This window comes from Ammodytes marinus (genome assembly GCF_949987685.1).
Source record: "Ammodytes marinus genome assembly, chromosome: 6".
Classification (NCBI taxonomy): Eukaryota; Metazoa; Chordata; class Actinopteri; order Uranoscopiformes; family Ammodytidae; genus Ammodytes; species Ammodytes marinus.
In genome coordinates this window covers 3,556,826-3,569,325 of record NC_137235.1, presented here as the reverse complement: position 1 = coordinate 3,569,325, position 12,500 = coordinate 3,556,826, and the positions used below count along the sequence as shown (strand labels likewise).

The following is a 12,500-nucleotide window of genomic DNA, read 5'->3' as shown; positions in this document are numbered from 1 at the left end:
AGAGAGAAAGAGGGGGGTTGACCTGCAGTAAAGGTCCACGGGTCAGATTCGAACCCGCGACCACTGCAACGAAGGCCTGAGCCAATGTGGTACGCACTCTATCCACTACACCACCGGAGAGCGCCCCATAAATCTAACACTTCTAAGCATATTATGGAATTCAATAACAAATCTAAAGGGATGTTCAACCTTGAGGGAGATATTTTTTCCCTGGCTCAAGGGCACAATTTTTTAAAAAAACATTGTGATTATGCCAATGACTCGTCCACACTGGCAAACCCAATTCTAGATGTTGAATTATTTATTATTTTTATTTAATTTAACCTTTATTTACACTCGAGATATCATTAAGGGGGGTGAGCCTCATTTACAATGACGTTGAGAAACAAATGTCGGGAAACAAAAACAACAATCCAAACACAACATACACAATAAGCTGGAAACTCTTCTTTGTAACAGACTCTGTGTATGTGTCGTTTTATTGTATTTTATTGTGTTTTTTAATGTGAAGCGCTTTGTGACCCTGGTCTGCGAGAGGCGCTATATAAATGAACTTTACTTACTTACTTACTTACTTACTTACTTACTTACTTACTTACTTACTTACTTACTTACTTACTTACTTACTTACTTACTAAAGAGAAACATTTTAGACAGAGGTGCAGAGTGACTATAAATAGAATTAAATTGGTAAGTACAATACGGCCTAATTAAACCAGTTACAGTTAGAGTTTGGTAGATTCAAGATAGTATGTTTAAATTGGTTTAAAGGATATATTGAATTAGTTTTATCATCCAATTTAGATATCGGTATTTGGTCTGTAAATAGTCAGGACTATACTCGGAGAAGGCCACCTACACACACATTCATCAATGGGACCTACTGTCATGTGTGCGCTCGTCTTCCTTACATTCAAATCAACACGATGCAAATAGTGGACGCTGTGGTCAGTAAACAGGAGATAAGACTTTCAATGAAAAAGCTTGAACTGTTTGTCACTGTGACTGTGACTGAGATGATTAGTCACTGATAAGTACGTCCATGTAGTGTGTGTGTGTGTGTGTGTGCGCGTGTGCGTGTGCGTGTGTGTGTGTGTGTGTGTGTGTGTGTGTGTGTGTGTGTGTGTGTGTGTGTGTGTGTGTGAGAGAGTGTGAGTGTGAGAGAGTGTGAGTGTGTGTGTGTGTGTTTGTGTGCGTGTGAGTGTGTGTGTGCGTGTGTGTGTGTGTGTTTGTGTTAAATGTTTGTCATGTGAGACACGTATAGGCGTACAGTGAGTGGGTGAGTGAGTGAGTGAGTGAGTGAGTGAGTGAGTGAGTGGGTGAGTGAGTGAGTGAGTGAGTGAGTGAGTGAGTGAGTGAGTGAGTGAGTGAGTGAGTGAGTGAGTGAGTGAGTGAGTGAGTGAGTGAGTGAGTGAGTGAGTGAGTGAGTGAGTTTGTGTGTGTGTGCGTGTGTGTGTTAAATGTTTGTCATGTGAGACACGTATAGGCGTATTGTGAGTGATTGAGCGTATGTGTGTATATGAGTGAGTGAGTAAGGAAGCGAGCGAGCGTGCATGTGTGTCTGCGTGTGTGTGTGTGTGTGTGTCTCTCTATGTGTGTGTGTGTGTGTGTGTGTGTCTGCGTGTCTGTGCGTGTGTTAAATATTTGTCATGTGAGACACGTATATGTTGGCTGATAAAACAAAGCGGTCTCTCTGGGCATGACAGGAAGTTCAGATATATAGCCGCTGTGTTTGTTCAGGAGCGATAAACACAGTTTTGCCTTTCAATCAAAACATATGAATGAAGTGTGTTGTTGGTCGCCGGCCGCTTCCTGACAACCTGTGAACGTGAAGTGAGTAGGAAGGTCAACGCTACAGCCGCACCACGACAATCGCTCTTGTGTAACAATTAGCTAACTGTAAAGGAAGACGTCTGTTTGGATGATGAGGTGGTGTTTAGGGCCATGTATCAAGAATGCTCGCACACACACGCACGCACGCACACAGACACACAGACACAGACACACACACACACACACACACACACACACACACACACATTCGTTTTCTCGCACATACACATAAAAAGCAAAAAGCTTGCAAATACACCACTTATTAATCACAAGCTTTTAATGTGGCATGGTAGTGTATGTGCGGAAAAACGTAGTGTGTGTGTGTGTGTGTGTGTGTGTGTGTGTGTGTGTGTGTGTGTGTGTACACAAGGTAAAAGTGGTGTGTGCATGAGGTGTTAATGGTGTATACTATGCATAGTTTTTATGTTTACATGCAGAAAATAGTAGTTGCAAATGTATCAGATGAAGGTGTTAACTTCTACTGTGTATGTATAATGTCTGTGAAAGAGAGATCAGTCATTATGGAAACTCTGCCATACTGTCTGTAGCCAAAATGTTTGCGTTGCCTTTGAAACGCCGTAAAACTCCTGGATCTACTGAAACGGTTGTTGAACAATATTTCTGTATCAACTTTCATACTCTATTTAACATGTGCGATTACAAGTCCCCCCCCCCAACCAAGACAGATGGTATTTAAATACATGAAGGGACTCCAAACCCTAACAGCCATTTCATAACATAATAATAAGAAAAAAAAACTGTAGCCACTGAATCAGTATGCAGTCCAGGAATTACACCCGCAACTTTGGCTGTTCAATGTGCCTGTGCTCAGCCAACGAGTCATCTGGACCCGGGGCAGATTCAAATGGTTTCCGTGTGCGTGGACAGAAGACACCATGAGGTAGATAGGCCTTGTGTTTTCACTGCAGCTCGGTTTGGTATAGTTCGGTTTGATTTCTGAACGGTTACCTTATTTCTGACCTGCTGATACGTTATGAACCGTCCAGAGCCCTTAGGTCGTCTGGGACAGGTCTACTTACAGTCCCCAGAGTTAGGACTAAACGAGGAGAAGCAGCTTTCAGTTGTTATGCTCTACATATCTGGAACAAACTTCCGGAGAACTTGAGGTCTGCTGCAACTCTCAGCTCTTTTTAATCAAATCTGAAGACTTTTCTGTTTCCATTTTAACCTGTAATGTTTATTTTATTTAAACGTTCTATTTCTATTCATTGGCTTTTCTAATGTCTATTCTATGCTTGATGTATTTTAATCTTGATGTATTTCATGCCCCTGTAAAGCACTTTGAATGGCCTTGTGTCTGAATTGTGCTATAAATACACTTGCCTTGCCTTGCCAGATCTGGCTTGTGTTTCCACTGCATACAGTAGACTTATTTGGTCGCCAGAGTATGTGATGGATGGTGATAGAAAAATGGTAAACTCCACTTATATATAGCGCTTTTCCCTGGTTTTTCACAGACCCAAAGCGCTTTACATTGTTTTGTACACATTCACCCATTCCCACACACATTCATACACCGATAGCAGCAGCAGCTACCACGCAGGGTGCAAGCTAACTATCGGGAGCAATTTGGGGTTCAGTGTCTCTTTGCCCAGGGACACTTGTTGGACATGTGGCGGGGAGACGGGGGATCGAACCACCGACCCTGTAACCCCAGTGGACGACCGCCATACACACTTCACCACAGCCGCGGCCCAGTTAAAGGGAGCTACGTAACTGTCGTGACATCATAGCAACGGGACAAAGAGTTTTAGATAGAAAATTAGATCAGCAAACTGCGACTTTTAAATCTAAAATAAAAACTCACTTTCAATCAGAAGGCCTTTCAACTTTCCAACTTTGTTTTGATTCATTTCATGCCGTTTATGCAAATATCTCTCTCTCTCTTCTTATCTGCTCTGTAAAGCACGTTGTAACTGTAGAGTGTGTGTGTGTGTGAGTGAGTGAGTGAGTGAGTGAGTGAGTGAGTGAGTGAGTGAGTGAGTGAGTGAGTGAGTGAGTGAGTGAGTGAGTGAGTGAGTGAGTGAGTGAGTGAGTGAGTGTGTGTGTGTGTGTGAGTGTGTGTGTGTGTGTGTGTGTGTGTGTGTGTGTGTGTGTGTGTGTGTGTGTGTGTGTGTGTGTGTGTGTGTGTGTGTGTGTGTGTGTGTAATATATAGCCACTGAGCATAGCCTACAAATAAAGATTCTTTGACTCACCACATTCAGTTTCCGAGGAGCTTGAGAGTTCGGCCTCGGCTGCCGTCTCCTCCGCTCCCTCCTCATCATCATCCTCATCTTCCTCTTCCTCCTCCAGCTCTGCCTCAGTCTCTTCCTGGCTCTCCTCTCCACCTCCACCTCCACCCCTCACATCCTGCTGCGTCTCCCCGTCTTTCCCCTCCTCTGTCTGGGCTTTGTGAGCAGCTGCAGCGGCGGCGGTGGTTGCAGTGGTTGTGGTTGTGTTATGCCCGGACCCCAGCTCTTCTCCTTGGGTCAGAGAGTAGTTATGCTCCTCGCTGCAGAGCTCCAGATTCAAACCCGACGCCCCCCTTATCCCCTCCTCCTCCTCCCGTTCCTCTGCTTCCGCCACTTGATACACCTCCACCGTCCGCTCCCGGGACGTCCCACCCCCACCATCTTGTCCTAACGCGATAGCTCTCCCCGCGACACATAACTCCTTATCTGTTCGTATTAACTCCCCTCTTTCGCCGTTAGCGTTGTCATGGACTTCCTTGACGACGGCGGAAAACGACGGTTGTTGTTGTTCTTGTATTTGTATCCTCCGTTTCCTCTCGTCTTCTGCGTCTTTCTCCCCGGCTTCCACGTTTTGTTGTTGTTGTTGTTTTTCCACCTCTTCCGGGTTCCTACTCCCCCACCGACCAATCAGAACGGCCTCCTCGGAGCAGGCGGCCAATAGCAGCTCTCCCTGGCCCAGCCTGGTGTAGCGGGCCATCTCGTCCAGCGCAGACACGTCCCAGCGCTCCGGGTGAAGGTCCTCGCCAAACGTCCCGCCGTCGTCAACCAGGTCGCTAAGCAACTCGAAAGGCCGCTTACGTGGCGACGCCGGCGAGCCCAACATTAGCAGCACGCTCTAAAAAAAAAAGGGGGAAAGTCAAAGTCAAGTTTATTTCTATAGCACATTTAAAAACAACACAAGTGGACCAAAAGTGCTGTACAAAATTCAATAGGCTACAAAATAACATATAAAAGGAAAGGGACACACACCATGGTCATTAAAGTTTCATAATTTATTTCAGTCACTGGGAAATTTCAAGGAGCTTGTTGTAGGCTATATGAGGATAAACTAGCCTATAAAAACACATGTGATCTTCAGCACAGGAAGGCTTGATATTGTTTTACTTGATCAACAATGGGAAAGGGGGACACATACAGGCCATGGGGATTAAACTAAATCGCTCCATGGTGGTATTTTCAGACCCGTCGCCAGACCTCAGTCTTAAGGGGGGCATATGAAATGCATAGGGGGGCACAATTATTATTAGCCTACAGTACGTATATTTATAATAGTCCTATACTCTATTCGCGCAGCACGTAATCATCACGTTAAACTAACCAACAGCGGTAGCCTAGCCTATAACATCAGTCCTCATAATGTAAAGCAATACATTACATAGAAGCAATGTTATGAATATCCATAAAACACTTGACTATTCAACATATTAGATATAGCTTAACACCAGACGCATATCTCAAACATTGCATTTTAAAGCAGTCAACAGAGGGATATGCATTGCCATTACACACACACACACACACACACACACACACACACACACACACACACACACACACACACACACACACACACACACACACACACACACACACACACACACACACACACACACACACACACACACGGTAGCCTACTTTGAGTGGAGGCAGGGCTGTGCTCTCTCCAGTCCCTTCTATCAGTACAGCGGGAGGCGGCATTTCTCCGAGCTCAACCTCCTCATCAACATATCTTTCGGCCTCCGGGTTCAAAGCAGCCAGTGCGCCAATGAGCTCGCTACTGCGCTCTCCAAAACGCGCATCCATCTCTCCTTGCACAGCATCAATAACACTGTAAAATACTCTTGAACTCAGTCTTTTCGTCTATGTCACTTTGTGACGGACCAACTGTTTCCTCAACTGCAAATCCGCGGAGGTTCTTGTAAATTGTGCGTCTTCTCGGCCGGTCTCCGGCACAGCCTCGCCCTCGATGGCCGTGGCTGGAGGAGCGCAGAGTTCCCACAGTGCAAAACTGTGGCTTCACGCAATCAGAAGTGTCACCGCGCTGAACAAGTCCATAATTTCGGCTTGTAGTAGTCTGTTGTGCGGCTCGAAAAGTGACAACAGTTTGACGATCCGATTTGGCAGAGGAGACTGTTGGTGGGCTTTTCAACCATTACCGAATATTGATTATATGATGAACTAGAAATGAAATAGTAAGCCGGCGAAAACTCATCCAGCTTCACTCTCAAAAATGCGCGGTAACTGTTGAGCGGCTACATTGACGTAGTTACGTAGCCTTACTTTCTTTTCAGTAAGGCCGTGATAGGCTGTTGCAGTGTAGATAGACTCCCATCAATCAAACAAAATCACACCAGTTTATTTATATTTTAAATGTTTTGATGATAAAGAATGCAACATTAGTATTTATCAACACAAAATTAGCTACTATGATAGTATAAAATAAAAATGAAAGTATTTTTTTTTGAGAGATCTGTGCCCCAAGTGGGGGGGCACAAGCATTTCTGGGGGCGGGCCCGGCCCCCTATGGCCCGCCCATAGCGACGGGTATGGGTATTTTAGTCACTGGTAAATAGAACGGAGATTGTTGTCTGATATGAGGATACACTACGAAAATAGTGTGTTCTTTAGCAGAGGAAGGCTTGATATTATTATTTTTTTTACTTGATCAATCAGTGAGTTAATCATCTCCATTTTCTTTGTAGGCTATCGATCTTTTTTCTTTCTTTTTTTTTTTTAACCTTTGTTTTCCTTTCCCACGTTACCATTCACACACACATTCATACACCGATAGCAGGCTCACTATCGACATTCACACAAGGCAAGGTGGGTTAAGTGTCTTGCCCAAGGACACAACAACTATGACACAGGTGGCAGGGTGGGGATCGAACCTCCAACCCTTTGATTCATCGGCCAACCCGCTCCACCAACTGAGCCACAGTCGCCCCCAAAGTCGATCTATAAAGCCAAATTGTACACACATCACATAGGCGTACAGTATGACACTATGAAATGAAAAATGAATAAAAAAATTCACTTCCATGGGTAGGCCTAATTAAAGGGAACAATAATGAATAAGATTGACAGTCCCAAGATTAAAAAACATATGACAGCGAGAGCAGTTTAGTTAAATATAGTCCACCTTTTCACGAAAGCAATTTTTTTTCCCCGTTTCATATTAAATTAGTTTTTTAAATCTCAACCTTGGCCGGAGCTTTCAAAACACTCAAAACAAGTTTTAGTGTCTGCTTGTGTTGCTTGCGTGTGAATAAAAAAACAAACCGCACAGAAAAAGATGCATTTACAAAAATATCCTGTCCTACAAATTCGACATTACATCCATCGCATTTGCATTAATCATTATATAAAATGGAGGTCTTTCAGTGACAAAGTTTTTGGCTTCGTTTTTGTATGTGCTCTGAAAAAAATGTGGTCTTTTTGGACCTGTCACACACAGCGGGAGACGCACACACAGGTGAAAATAAACCAGTTCCATTGAGTTGCTTTGGGCTCAGGAACCTGGCTGAACAGAATGGAGCCATTGTTAACGTGATTACTAACACCTGTGCCTTTCCTCACCACAACAAGTCAAAATGACTTCAGCGAATATGGCCAAAATTACCCCCCAACCCTCCCCCGGACGTAACTAGGCTATTAAGACCAAGGAGAGATTATCCAGGGAAGGGGCTCCGAGGCGAACATCCATTTTTCATTTTCAAAGGCTTTCCAGGTCTTGTTTTGTTGGGATCAAAGGACACACAAGACCTTTACAAATGATCGTAATGTCATGGTGTGAGCGAGAATTTGAATTTGGTTGAGCAAGGACTTTGAGAAGTGAGTGGCATTTTGGTGGATTTATATTTTAATATATTGGATCAATGGAGTTTGCTTTGGTACAACTATGGCCACACACTTTCTGAAGACAAGTACAAAGTATTGTGATCATTGGGAAGCTGGTCAAAGAGTTATCACAATCGGGCGCTCCGGTGGCGTAGTGGATAGAGCGTGTATCATATTGGCTCCAGCCTTCGTTGCAGTGGTCGCCGGTTGAAATCCGACCAGTCGAACTTTACTGCATGTCATCCCCCCCCCCCCCCCCCCCCCCCCCTCTCTCTCTCTCTCTCTGTTTCCCCATTTCAACTCTGTACTATCTAATAAAGCTTGAACAAAAAAGAACAATCGCAAGATTAGCAGCTAAGCCCTGGAACTTGCGATGACGTTTTGGTGTATGGCGGCCATGTTTCTTGACCGATCTTTCTCAGTTTTTATAGACATGTGTATGTCAGTCAGTCCTCTAAGGCTGTGAACAACATTTGGTGATGATTGGTATAGATAAGATTAGGATGGATTCGGTTTATTTAAATTAGAAAAAATCCGTCACGGCAAACTTCTATTTACCAAGAGGCTTTTTTTGTAAAGCACATTGAGCTGGACTTGTGTGTGACATTTCAACTCATTTGGACGTATGGTGTGAGGGACGTGGGTGTTAATTCTTGCACCCCCTTTGGACAAAAGCGGTAGTGTTTTTATTACGCCAGCTGTTGTTCCTGGGTGAGCGTACCCATGACAAAGGCATTAAGAAAAACTATATAAAAATAGCATTCTTTGCACTGATGGTCTCGTTTGCTGTTACATGTCATTTATGATCATTAGAGGAAAAATGAGACAGAGTTTTCAGAAATATATAAAAGTTCCTCGTAGCCCCTTTAAAGCCCTTGAGCCATGTGACTCTATCTCTGCGTTCCAAATCACATACTTTTTCTTTTTACTACACTACATACTAAAGTTCAGAAGAGTTTTAGGGCCAGAGGAGAGAAAAACAATCAGATAAGGAAGTTTTTTTTTTCATTATGTCGAGAAATGTCAAGAATAAAGACAAATCCTCCAAAATGCTATTTGAGTTACTGGGGCATCTAGGTTATTTTGGCATACTCCAATTGACGTCCTAAATCTTTTTTTCTACCATACTAAATTGTAGATAGCATGGGTATTGGAACGCAGGGTGTGTATACTGTGTTTTGCGTGTTCTCACCTGGTCGTACTCGGTCCTGCCCCCTTGTGGCGACATGGCCAGAGGGTAGGGGCTCAGCAGACCCCTGTGCCCCACGTACGCCTCGCCAAACGCAGGCTCCATCCCATTCATGCCCGGCTGAGAGTGAGGAAATACAGACAGACAAGCATACACACGGACAGACACATGGACAGACAGAGAGAAAGACAGACAGACAGACAGACAGACAGACGGACAGACAGAAAGAAAGACGGACAGACAGACAGACAGACAGACGGACAGACAGACAGACAGACAGACAGACAGACAGACAGACGGACAGACAGACGGACAGACAGACAGACAGACAGACAGACAGACAGACAGACAGACGGACAGACAGACGGACAGACAGACAGACAGACAGACAGACAGACGGACAGACAGACACACATATACAGACACAAGCATACACAGACAGACAGTGAGACACGCACGCACGCACACGCACACGCACACACACACACACACACACACACACACAAAGTGAGACCATTAGAGGATCGTTCAGCTGACGATGACTGCATTATTTTGAATGTATCCTCCAGCTGCTTTGGTTGATGCTGTACCTGAGGCATGCCCGAGGCAGGAGGAGGCAGGTCGCGCTCACAACGTCAGATCAAGAGATTTCTGAAGAGAAGAAAAAAAACACAAAACAAAACACAAGCAGGTTCAGATCTGAACCATGGATCAACAAGGAGACAAGGGGAAAAGGAAAAATGGATAATAATAATAATATAATAATACTAATAATAGCTTTATTTGTATAGCACCTTTAAAAACAATGGGTTAAAAAGTGCTTTGACAAGAGGACACAAAAGCACATACTAATCAAACACACATTCAGCTCTGGAAATAATCAAGACCATTTAAAAAAAAATCTTAAATTTCCATCTCTACATTAATTAATGGAAATGTTCCGGTTGAAAACATTTTTGGCATTTCTTTTTTAGAAATCTTGTCAGCATGAAATCAAACAAAACATAATAATTTTACCCCAACACATAGCTACACAGCTATAAATAGTAAAACCAGAGACAAAGATTATTTGGAGTGGTTTCTTAATTTTTGTCATCACCATGGTAATAGTGAAAAGGATTTTTTTTTTTTAACAAAATTAAAAACTATCACGATTCTATGAACAAAATGAAAATGATCAGATGAAAGGGCAAATAGACTGTATGAGAAAGACGATAAAAAGAGGGAGAGAATAAGAGGAAGAAGAGAGAGAGAGAGAGGGACGGAGAGAGAGAGAAAGAGAGACAGAGGGAGAGAGAGCGAGAGTGAGAGCGAGAGCGAGGGCGAGAGAGAGAGAGAGAAAGAGAGACAGAGGGAGAGAGAGACAGGGAGAGAGAAACAGAGAGAGAGAGAAAGAGAGAGAGAGAGGGAGGGAGGGAGGGAGAGAGAGAGATAGAGAGAGAGCGAAAGAGAGACGGAGAGAGAGAGGAGGATGGTATTTACCTGAAGGTTTGGAGTTGAGAGGGCAGAGGGGTGGAGCTTGTCACATGTCGGGGCCCAGCAGCTCTCAGCCTCCCAGCCTGAAACACACAGTCACAGGAGGGTTGCTTTAGTTTTCTTTATTCGTCAATTTACACGACGAGACACATTGAAATTCATCTTTTCTGCATCTCCCCTCTCAAGTGACCACCCTCCAGAGGGAGTCAGAGCACACAGGGTCAGCCATAGTACAGCAGCGGCCCTGGAGCAGTTTGGAGTTAAGTGTCTCTACTCAAGGACACACTGGTAGAGATGGTGGGCACATGCACCGCAAATGAAATACCAGCAATTTTTCAGCCAATGGCGTTTATTGTTTTCTAACATTTTCTAGCTATTTTTTGTTCTTCTATTAATATGTCTTTTCATGAAATATAAAAAAAAAATTAGCTAAAACTGCTGCTGTCTGGAATGTAGGACAAATCATTTCCTGAGAAAAGGCCTGCCGACGATCAAGCGTTTTGAAAAATAGCAGACGCGCCGGGAGCTGTAATACGCTGGATACAAAGCCTTCATGTAGCATTATCAGACCAATATGTGGAACATTATTGGCCACTGGCATTTAGCATATCAGGCCCATGTGTTGCTTCTCTAAAGAATGACTTTTTAATGTTGTGATTCGTGTAGAAAAATAAATGACACAACCTCCACGAAAAGGAAACGGTAGAAACAGTGAGTGAGCTTAAAAGGTGGAGTCAGTGATTCTGGAGAACGCTTGTTGTCAAAATCAGTGAATATCTCCTCATGATCCACTAACTGTTAGTACTGTGTGTGTGTGTGTGTGTGTGTGTGTGTGTGTGTGTGTGTGTGTGTGTGTGTGTGTGTGTGTGTGTGTGTGTGTGTGTGTGTGCGATGGAAAGAAAATCTGGTGTTAAAACTCAACCTATGCTCTGGAAACTGGTATGTTAATAATGGGTATGTAAACGAAGGGGCCCACCGTAGCTAGCAGCATGTCCGTTTACAGAGCCTAGGCTGTGTATTAACACTGATGATTATTCACTGATTTTGACAAACAAGCATTCTCCAGGATAACTGACTCCAAATGTTCCTCAGAGGCAAAAAATCATCTCAGTGTTTATAGCTAGAACCATCAAAAAAAAATCAGAAGAGTGGGGCAGTGTAGTGTAGGGTGGTGTAGTGGATAGAGCGTGTACCATATTGGCTCAGGCCTTCGTTGCAGTGGTCGTGGGTTCAAGTCAAACCCGTGGACCTTTACTGCAGGTCATCCCCCCTCTCTCTCTCTGTGTCTCCATTTCAACTCTGTACTGTCCAATAAAGCTTGAAACTGCCAAAAAAAAAAAAAAAAAGTAAAAAGAGAGAAGAGGAGGAAGCTGATATCCATGAAGGCTCAACGTTAGCAATCCTCCGGCTAACTGGAGCGTTAGCATTAGCTCGTCTAGTGACTGTCTGCCATTGTTATGAATGAACAAAGACAGAGAGACGCCATCACCATTCAGAGTTTACTGTGAGTTCTTCCTTTTGCTAAACAGGTTTAAACTGGAATACACCTGGTTGTTATTATACATTCTAGTCACTGTCAACATTGTGTATGTCTGTCTCTGAATAGTATTTCTGATTTCCACAGACAGACATCGTACATGCTTCAGTGAATGTTTCCAGCGGCAGGGATGTGAATGTGGGCCAACTTAATAGTGTGTGTGTGTGTGTGTGTGTGTGTGTGTGTGTGTGTGTGTGTGCGTGTGTGCGTGTCTGTGTCTGTGTGTGTGTCTGTCTGTCTGTGTGTTTGTGTGTGTCTGTCTATGTGTGTGTGTGTGTGTGTGTGTGTGTGTGTGTGTGTGTGTGTGTGTGTGTGTGTGTGTGTGTGTGTGTGTGTGTGTGTCTGTTTGTGTCGACGGTGATAATGTGTGTCTCA

The 12,500-nt window shown here is 43.9% G+C and overlaps 1 protein-coding gene across 2 annotated transcripts in view; it reads right to left on the bottom strand.

The window, feature by feature from the left end:
* The window catches only part of LOC307252416 (uncharacterized protein), a 41,970-nt gene that overhangs the window by 22,444 nt on the left and 7,026 nt on the right, over positions 1–12,500 (bottom strand). For both annotated transcript variants that reach the window (XM_080030081.1, XM_080030080.1), the window contains exons 2-5: positions 10,595–10,671; positions 9,703–9,763; positions 9,116–9,232; positions 4,051–4,921 (exon numbers count right to left, since the gene is read on the bottom strand). In XM_080030081.1, coding sequence (XP_079886207.1) covers positions 4,051–4,921; positions 9,116–9,232; positions 9,703–9,711 — 997 coding nt within the window. In that variant the 5' untranslated portion in view covers positions 9,712–9,763; positions 10,595–10,671. The remainder of the gene's footprint in view (positions 1–4,050; positions 4,922–9,115; positions 9,233–9,702; positions 9,764–10,594; positions 10,672–12,500) is intronic.